Raw genomic sequence first — 10,351 nt, 5'->3', positions numbered from 1 at the left:
TTAAAAACTAAATTATAATGGCAAAAATGTTAACAAAATATTAATAGAAACTATAATAGTATCCCAATCATTAAATAGTAAAACCAACAGCATGAGAGCAAATATGAAAAACACTGATCAGGCAAAATAAAGTAGTGTGAGAAATAGCAGACAATAAATTATTTGTTTTTATATTTTATTTAATTTAATTGTATTTATTTGTCATTTATTTACAGACTATTATGAAGTAATACTAAAAGAAATCACATGACCATGCATTTTATCACTCTGATTATACATTCACATCTATTGCATCCTGATATGGCCACATTATACAACAGTTAAGCAAGTTATAAATAAGCACAAAAGACTTTATATGAATTCCTCCCTTTTATAGTAACATTTTGTCACTGTTTCCAGAGCTGGAATTTTGTCCTGTCCCAGTGCAGCTCTTTTAAGACTGGGGAGATCATGAGAACAAGGACCCGCAGGTCTTTTTTCTGGCTTTCCAGCCCCCTGTGCTCCATCTGGCCATTTGCTTTCCTCTGAGAGAGCGTTTATTTTGTCTGGAGGCTGGTATCCCGGCTCCTGTGGGTCCAGCGGTTCTTTGGAAAGAAGAATACAAATGGAAGGAAGAGTTCTGTGTACGGTCATCTGCACCGGGCTGCCCTCCTGGTTCTCCCACACCTCAGTCACTGTCCTGTACTGGAGCTTTGACAGCTGGTGTAAACCCTGTACTTTCCGTTTCATTATCTCCGCACAGGTGATAGTTTTGGTGACCGCCCGGCCCGTCCCGCTGAACACGACCTGCGATGCTGGAGCCCTGTGTCCGTCACCTTGAATTCGAGACATGGCAAAACCCAAAAGGTTTCTTATCTTGCTCCCTTCCTTCACACGCATTTCCAGAACCTCAGACGCCAGTCCTGGGATTGGACATGGGATTGGTTCCCCTGTGGAACAGACCTTCCTGAATCCATCTGGCTTTGGTTTGCTGGATGACCCAGTAGGATTTGTGGGATTGAGTTTAGAGGGTTTGACAGATGTGGTGCATTTAGATTGTGTGTTATTATGAAGCTCTCGGTTCGGCATAAACATATTTATAGATTGTTTTATATGTTCCTTGGGGTGAAAAACTTAGTACGACTTGATAATAATTCCCAGAGCTGTGTAATTTCTACGTTCAGAAAGATGCAATACATTCTGTTGCTTTCCAGCGTAAGAAATGCACAGGCATGAAGGAAATCTTGGAATGCTCTCAGCTGCTAAATGTTGTGTGATTCCCAAAGCTCTGAACTGAATGACAAGGTGTCATTTACTTCATACTCTCTGGCCGTTGACATGAAGGAAAGAAAAAAATATGTTCTGTAAATCGAGCAAATTCATCAAAGCTGAAAGTGCTGAGTATCAGCAATTTCTCAGTCACTACCTCTGAAGCATATTTCAGTCTCCGTGAGAGAGCTGTAACCAAACAAAACAAAAGACGATGATTTCAGAGACAGAACCACGGTTTTGAAGCCAACAAGCTTGTTTTAGTCAAAATGAACCATCATTTGAACTTTTATCTTAAGTCAGCATGTAGTTTATGGATGCAACCAAACAGATGCTAGCCAAATACATACAAAACAAAGAAAAAACAAAAAAATAAATGTCAATTTAAAAATCTAAAAAAAATAAAATGAAGTAACATAAACAACAATTAAAATGAAATAAATCTTTGTAATAAATAATAATAATAATACAATACATGTGTATTTAAATATACACACAAATAAAATTAAAAAAAAAATTCAAACAAAATAAAAACAAAAACATAAAATGAAATAAAAAACATAATAAAATGTTATAATTATAATAATAATAATAATAATTATTCTTAAATGTACTTAATAATAAAAATGTATTTAAACATAGGATCACACTCAAACACTCATACTTAACATTATTCAACAAACATTAAAATAATGCAAATAAAATTACTACTACTACTATTAATAATAATATAAAAGCCAAATGTATGTGTAAATTTAAATGCAATTACATGCAAATAAAATAAACAATACAAAAAAAACACATTCAATGTAAACAAGAGGGATTAATAATAGCCATATAAAGCCAAATGTATTTAAAAAAAAATACAATTACACAGTAATTAAAATCAAATCAAATTGAATAACATGTAGGACAACTTTATGAAACGACCAAATTAATGTCAAACTGAATCGTTTAGTCATTCGTTTACCTTCTCTTAGAGTTCTGCAGTAAGGTGAAGTTCTGTATGTGGTAACGTCTGGTCATAATCTGAGACCTTTCGTCTATTTACTCTTAAGTGGTCCCTACCACACTCCAGAATGCACTGAAGACCCAATCTGAGGCTTGTGAGGGACACAGAGAGGGAGAGGCGGAGAGCCGAGCATCTCTTAAAGGAACAGTCACTGTGTCTGGCAAGTGCTCTGTACTGAATTACAAATTTCATCCTGGTGAATGCTTTCCCGAGTCCCCCTTTAAAATTCTCAGTGTTAATGAAGTCCTGTCAATCAGCGCGTGTCTGTAGCTGATTAACATGCGTGACTGATTAAGGCTGAGAGTTTAAAACCACATCCTCCCATGCATGACGGCACAATACAGCCGCGAAACAATTTTCTACATAAGCACAGTTGACTTATGCCAGGCATCTGCTTTTAAATATGGCTTTGGGCCAACTTAATAAATTAGGAAATTGTGTTTAAAACTAAAACTATAAAACTTGCCTGCTAAATTGATACAGCACACATCAATGCAGGTCAAGAAACTGCCATTTACCGAGCAAGAATTCACTGTTGTTCAAAGGGGGCTGTTTCGTCAGGTCTGTTTCTGCATCTTCTCCCACAGTGACTGCTGAACGCTCTCGAAGTGTTAGAGCCCCGAGGCTGTGATTTCAATCAGAGAAGAAGGCCATGCAGTTCTGCTTGACAAAATACACAGTCTGTATCCCGAAGGGGAGCATCCAACATTCTAGAGACGGGGATGACAGGAGGCAAGGCAAGCTTTCTGTTCAATGAGACCAAGAGCAGGAGGAGTAAGAAGCACTCTTATACACTGTAAACAATATAAATACTTTTTGTATGTGTGATGGTTCATGCAGGCATGTGTTTCTCCATAAAAATAAGGCAATTTAAAATAAATGTTTATAAATTTTATAAATATCAATAAATACAAAAATAATATCTGAATACAAAAGAATGTATAATTATGTTTATTATTTTACTACTTTGAAATATAATACAAAGTTATGCTCAAGCGTAGATAACTTTCTCCATAATTAATGATTCATAATTTAGAAAATAGCTTACTGTAAAATACTACATATTGTATTTAAGATTTTGTACATAAAATAAATAGTTAATAATTTAACACAAAAATGTGCATGATTGATAACAAAAAGAAAAATACCTTGAATTAAAAAAACAATTCAATATAAATAGTTATAAGATTATTAAATATTATTAAATATTTAGAATTTAGAAATGATATTTCATATAAAATACTCGTTTACTCGTACAAAACTATTTTAACAATATTTACATTACTAATTTATACAAAAAAGTATAAATAACTGCACATTTTAATTGAATAAGTATTAAAATAAAATACTTGTAATTTAATAAATGAAATACATTTTCATGTCAAGTATGTTTACATTTAAAAATGACATTATCATTTAGAATTAAATATAATATTTAAAAATATATATACATTTTACTTTTGCTTGAAAAAAAGCTATTTATAAATATAATTAATAGTGAAAATGTATTATAATGTATAATAAGTAATAATGTTTATTACTTTTTAATGTTTATCTACCACTATTTTTTATTTTTTTTTACATTGTTTTACAGTGTATAAATGATCTGGAGTGTATTTATCTGACGAGTGGACGCTTCAGTGATGTTATAGGACCGGTTACAGATCTGCTGGTAAAACTGGGCCTTTCAAGTGCACTGCCAACCAGACGCTCTTGTTTAGTAAGCTCCCAGAACAGATAAAAGCCAGCATGTTGACAATTACTGTTTCAATGACTTTATCAATCTCCATAGACGACACACTCTCACAGCCGTTATCTGCCCGACAACAGAAACCCAGCCGCAGGGCCTCTCTGGCACATTTCTTTGGAAGTCTTACTAATTTAATTAAAGGGAAATTAGGTCTCAAAGAGGAGCTCTGCAGATTGCAACACCCCGAGGGAAATGAAGTCAGAATGAAGTTTGTTTAATGGTGTGAGGAGACTGAGTAGGGCTTCACTGAGAACTTTGGTTAAGGAGGCAATCTCGCTTACAAAAAAAGGAATCACTTTTTGCTTCACGTCCGCTGCTGTGGAAGGATAAATTGTGCAGCAGTCAAGAGCATTTCAAAAACAAACTGTAACAGCAAGTTCCTCTGTAGCGAGAAATATGCAAGCTTGAAAACTGCCCGGGTAATTTTCTCGCTGATGAAAACCTGGAAAAGGGCTCCTTCATGCCTCACTTGCATTCTGGAACAGTTCTCCCTCACGGCTCGGACCGAGTGCTCTTTGAACACTTTCTGCTGAGGCTGTCAGAACGACTCGAGCCGGGCTGTACTGAGGTGTGTTCAGCCGTGATCTGCACTTGTAAAACATTTGTGAGGGTCAAAGCATTCAAATGTTTCCAGAGAAAGATAATAAGCACGTTCAGCCAAGGGTAGAGAGAGTCAAAGAAAAGAGAAGAGAAAGTGGATCATTTAAGCAAAGTAGTGATGTCTACATTAATGAAAGATGTGCTGAGCATAAATCCAATTTCCCGTCGACTAGAAGAACAACTGATGCACTTTAGAGTAAATGATGGAGAAAAATCATACGCACATTATCATACAAAACCGCTTTCGTAAATCAAAACAACATTTAGCCTAGGAAGAAGCAATTTAGTCAGAGTGGATAATCGACAAATTAAAGCTAACAAAATATTGCACTTTAAAACAAGAACAGGGAACAAGTATATTTTATGTGACATAAATAGTTTTTTATTTAAATTTTTTCATAAAATGAGTGTTACGTTTATGTCTGATTTAAATCAATTTTGTATAGGACCTTATTAATGTATTTACAATGTTAAATGACTATTGTAAGCATCATAAAGTATGTATTTATATATTATACATTATATATATTATATATTTATACATTTTTCTTAATTATTTGTATTTATTAATATCATATATATATAGTATAATAGTTATTGTAATTGTCATAAATATTTAAAATATAAAATTTAATAAATTATTATATATTACAATTATATATTAAATATATTAAAATAATGTAATACATATATATAAAAGTTTGCTGATATTGTTAACTAAATACAACATTTGTATTAATATTTTAACTTATTAATATAATAAATAATAATAAATAGTACATAATATATAAACAATAGTAAATGCAATGTCATAAATATTATACAAATATATAAATAAAAAGAAAATATGTTATACAATTAGAATTATATAATTAGAATTATATAATTATATATTGCACACACTATTGATGAATATATATATATATATATATATATATATATATATATATATATATATATATATATATATATATATATATATATATATATATATATATATTTATAATTTCATATATAAATATTTCCAGATATTTATTTTACATACATTTATTTATAGTTCCATAATTTACATTTATTTAAAATATAATGTAAAATGGGAGAAGGAAGTGTAGGGGTCTTGGAGCAGATGCGGGCCTCATGTGGATGTAGCGCACTGTTATGAATTATTACGTGTTTCTGCTTCAGAGGAGAACAGACCCGCTGGCTAAACCGAGAAGTCGAAACCTCCTCTGGGACTCCGGGATTCAACACACTATTAATTTTTGTAGGGGTCGTGACAGATAACAGAATGACAATAGACCCATGTGCGCGCACAGGCATTTAACACCATTATGGGGACTTTCCATTGACATCTTCTGTTTATATAAAATTAATTATATTTCTAGGGTAGCCTATACACCAGCCACTCATAGAAACATTTTGGCAGGTTTAGATTTTAATTAAGACACTGTTTAATCCCTTTATATCCTGTTTTCATTGTTAGGGCTGTTGAGAGGTCTTCGTAATGCAGGTCACTTTAGTTTTACTGTCATTGTGGGATCATTTGGTCACAATACATCCAGTATTCTGGCATCATTTACAAAGTAACTCATTCATAACATGCTCTAAATTAATTGCCGACATACAAATATAGGCCGTATGAAACCATGACCCTCCTTTAGATTAGTTTTTCGACATCGACACAATCATATGTTACATTTCTAACCTGTAATGCGTCTTTTATTGGGAGTCTTCTCCAGTTGAAGCTTCTGAAAAGTAAACGAGAACTCGATGCCTTCAAGTTTGGTGCCTTCTAACAAGCACTTAAACTTGTTAACATTTCATGTTCAGAGGTTATGATCCATGACAAGTAACTGGCAACATTCCCATGAAAATGAACTGATGGATAGACTGCATTAGTAAACAAACAGTACATAATAATGCGAAATTGTCCATAATGGTAGATGTAAACACTTTAAAATGGCAGGTTTATACAATTATAAGCTTATATACTCAAACCAAAATTATTTTTATGCCATTTTTAATTCTGTTATAGAGCAATAGAGACCCCCAGTGGGCAAAATAGAAATTACACCTTTTCAACCGCTTTAAATTCAACGATAATTTGTCACTTTTTTCTCATGACGTAAAAAACAAAATCTAAAGCAGTGAACATGATGTAGAGATTAAATGAGAAATAAATTAATAAAATGTTTATCAAAAAAGTTACAAAACGGGTTTCCCTTGTTTCAACGTAAAGATAAACTTGACTGGATGCTAGCATCATCAAAAAAGGTAAATCTTTACCATATTCAGTTCATATGTTCCCTTGTAAACTTTCTCAAAGCGTCACAGTGATGAAACGGGTCAGTTAGGTTGACTGTCCCACAGTCACCCGCAAAATCTCTTTCTGTATCTGGACATCCTGTGTGTTGATGTTAGCATCTCCTACCTGGCCATCCTCGTACCTGAGGAAAGATAGACAAGACAGCCAAAATATGCAGAATTTGTAATAAGTCAAGCGATAAAGTGTAAAAAATACTCACACAAAAAAGAAGCATGTGCAGACCAGATCAGAAATCGTGCAAACCCAAATATTTCCATGTTTCTGTAGATCTTTGGAAGTTATTACTGTTGAGAGAAATACAAAATTACTTAACTTTACATTAATAGTGCACAAAAAAAGGAATACATTCAATTTTAGTGAACTCTTTCTTTAGTCAAACAAACCAGTTCCTTAAAAAAGTAATCTGCCAGTATCAATAATATTAGGATATATACTGTATATCATACAGAATGATTATCATATTATTCAAATATCATGGTATTTACAAGGCAAGGATTAATTTTTTTTAATACCTTTGCGAGGAGCTCCTCTTTCAAATATAAAGGTAACTGTTTATTTTAATATACATTTATTGTGTAATTATTCTGTAAATGACCTTAATCACAAGAAATATAACTTCATCTCTTCATCTCAAAGAATGAGTCAATCTTTCGTTCATTATCTGGCTCGGCTCGGCTCGGTGTTCATCTTCAGTTCTCTCTTCACAGCAGTTCAGTCACTGTACTGTTTGAGTACATGGATTACTCCGGGATATTGGTTTGTTTGAACTCAGAGTGAGTGTAAGTCACGTTAAAAAAGTGAACAGCTTAAGTCATTTGTGGATTAATGCGTATTAGAGACGCGAACCGTTTAAAATGATTCAGTTTGATTTGGTGAACTGGTTCAAAAAGATCCGGTTACATCGAATTATTCAAATGAACCGGATATCACAAACTGCTTTGATTTGAACTGTCTCACAACAGACACGGAAGAGAAGACAATGCTGAATAAAGTCATAGTTTTTGCTATTTTTGGCCCAAAATGCTTCAAAATATTCTAATGTTCATAGATGCTGCTCTAGTGAGTTTCCTCTGCCACATTGATCCATTCAAGCTAAGTGTGGTTAGGCTAGGCTGGTTTGGGAAGTCATCACAGGTTGAACAAAGCTGACAGAAGGGTTGCGCTCATTTTCTGGAGTCTATTAGCAAAGTCGTCCCCATGATAACCTGCGACAACACAATGGAAGAGAGGCAAGTCATTAAACGTCCATTTAGAGTTCATTTGTTTCACCACATATTGACGCTCCATGTGCCGCAAATTACGAAACACTTATAATGCACTTTAAATAACTGCATGTCTGTATTTGATGTGGTGAATTTAATTAGATTTTAAGTGCAGCATTTTTTTTTTTTTTTACAGATTTAAACTTAATTATTAAAAGTGAACATTAAATATCTTTTCTTTACAGATGTTGTTTGACCTGTAATTACCCTGCACACCTGTTGGATTCTCTAAGAATTTATTTAAACAATAAATTAACAAAAATATGAACTGAATAAAACATAATATGTGCACAAGAATCCATAAAATATTAAACTAGTTCAATTACATTTGTGTTAATTCTGCATTATAATAGAAAATTCCAGTCTTACCTCTTGAGTGAGTCAGCTGACACAAAGAATCTTAATTAGAAACGTGCATCCATATTGTCTAGCCATCCCTGTTTCTCATCTGGCTCCTCTCATGGGTTGCTTTTCTCTCTGTCTCCACTGTCTTCTTTCTCCCTGACAACACCTGACAGGCCGGCCATGCTCAGTGCGTGCCGTTCTGGTCATGAGACCGGCAGCTGACAGCCAGTGTGCTAGTAGCACGAGGAGAGGAGGGGTGAGCAAAAAGACATGCCTGGTAGATCATGGAACAGAAGATCAAATTCAACCCCCTGCGTGTCCCTGACCTGATATCTTCATCTCTTAATGCATTCTGTGTTATACATCGCCTGACTCGCTGTGTGTGTCATTCATTTAATATAGGGTGGATCTGCTGTATTTTTATAGTGTGTTCTAACCTATTCTATTGTGGGGAGTTGAATTCCATTCTTGTCTGTTTTGTTCTTTTGAATTATGTTGAGTTCTATTCAATTGTTTTTCCAACAGTGTTCTTTTATGGCAGGGATAGGCAACTCCGGTCCTGGAGGGCCACTATCCTGCAGAGTTTAGCTCCAACCGTAATTAAACACACCTGAACAAGGCAATCAGTGTTTTCGGGATTACTAGATAGAGACAGGCAGGTGAGTTTTTATGAGGGCTGAAGTTATACCCTGCAGGATAGTGGCCCTGTAGGACCGGAGTTACCTATCCCTGTTTTATGGTGTGTTAAATTATGTTCTGTTTTGCTCTAGTCTATTGTGTTGAGTTTGAACAGAATTGTTCTATTCTGTTGTGATTTGTATTTTGTTTTATTCCTTAAGGCAAATCACTAGGCATTGGTGTTACACTTAAAATGAATTATAGGCAAGCATTACATCTTGGTAGATTCTAAAGCATTTAGATTAATTGTCCTGATGGGCCTCATTTCTCAAGAAAAACATCCTGTTTCAGGTATGTTAAGCTTTCAACAAACTCATTTTCATAATTTACCATTTTAACAAGAACTTTGAGTGGATAAAAATAGGTTGCTTTGTGACAGTACCTCATCATTTAGTCATTTCAGTGGGTGGGGAACAACACAGGACATCTGAAAGAGATGGATGTTGGTGGAGACCGTGTGAGAGATGAAGTGAGCCCATATATAAGGAAAAGGTACAGAGCAAAGGAGATCATGAACACACAATAACTTAGCCTCCCGACAGCTGGAACCATCCCATTTGTATCATGTTCACATAACACTAAGGGTGTTTTCTTTAGATATACATCTTTACAATACAGATCGTACCAAAATAATTGCTTTTATAATATTCAAGTTATGCCATTTTTGTGATCTCAGACACAATATCCTGGCTTCAGGCACCCGGTAATGTTCATCCTAGACTAATGCAGGTACTGCAGATGTAGCATTAGCACCCACCCAAAAACTGCATAACGTCACTGTGTACATTACGGACTGTCATGGGTTTTATATTTTATCCAATGCAATGACATTTATACATTTTATGTGTGGCTTAAGTGCTCAAATATTTTTAAGCCAGTTTATGTGGATATTTTTCTTATGCATACGGTTTTTATTATCTTGGATACTTTTTTAAATGCAAATTTCAACCAATATGTTTTATTTTCATTCCATAACATAATTGACAAAGGGATTAAGAAGCAGTAATACTAGTCAAATCCTAAAATCGAAGGAAAATACATTTAAATAATTCAGTGTTTTAGTAAATAATTATATAGCTATTAAATAATCAAATAAATACATAAATAATTTATAAAATAGTTAAATAAAA

The 10,351-nt window shown here is 33.8% G+C and overlaps 1 protein-coding gene and 2 long non-coding RNA genes across 3 annotated transcripts; 1 reads left to right on the top strand and 2 right to left on the bottom strand.

Moving 5' to 3' along the window:
* Nucleotides 1-112: 112 nt before the first annotated feature.
* LOC113066454 (ribonuclease P protein subunit p25-like protein) lies at nt 113-3,119 on the bottom strand. Its single transcript, XM_026238341.1, has 2 exons — nt 2,219-3,119; nt 113-1,437 (listed from the first exon to the last, which is right to left on the bottom strand). The coding sequence occupies exon 2, from the start codon at nt 1,072-1,074 to the stop codon at nt 352-354; it is 723 nt and encodes a 240-aa protein (XP_026094126.1). The 5' UTR covers nt 1,075-1,437; nt 2,219-3,119; the 3' UTR covers nt 113-351.
* A 2,561-nt stretch (nt 3,120-5,680) lies between these two features.
* Nucleotides 5,681-7,679, bottom strand: LOC113066453 (uncharacterized). The gene is made up of 2 exons (XR_003279170.1): nt 7,136-7,679; nt 5,681-7,057 (listed from the first exon to the last, which is right to left on the bottom strand). It is a non-coding gene; the product is annotated as an uncharacterized LOC113066453 (long non-coding RNA).
* A 1,667-nt stretch (nt 7,680-9,346) lies between these two features.
* LOC113066452 (uncharacterized) lies at nt 9,347-9,952 on the top strand. Its single transcript, XR_003279169.1, has 3 exons — nt 9,347-9,512; nt 9,616-9,713; nt 9,898-9,952. It is a non-coding gene; the product is annotated as an uncharacterized LOC113066452 (long non-coding RNA).
* Nucleotides 9,953-10,351: the final 399 nt, after the last annotated feature.

This window comes from Carassius auratus, chromosome 50 (genome assembly GCF_003368295.1).
Source record: "Carassius auratus strain Wakin chromosome 50, ASM336829v1, whole genome shotgun sequence".
In the NCBI taxonomy this organism is placed as follows: Eukaryota; Metazoa; Chordata; class Actinopteri; order Cypriniformes; family Cyprinidae; genus Carassius; species Carassius auratus.
Note: the sequence above shows the minus strand (reverse complement) of the source record. Positions and strands in the feature narration are given on the sequence as shown.

Coding starts and splice junctions, on each gene's coding strand:
- LOC113066454 (XM_026238341.1), bottom strand. CDS start 1,074: ATGTTTATGCCGAACCGAGAGCTTCATAATAACACACAATCTAAATGC.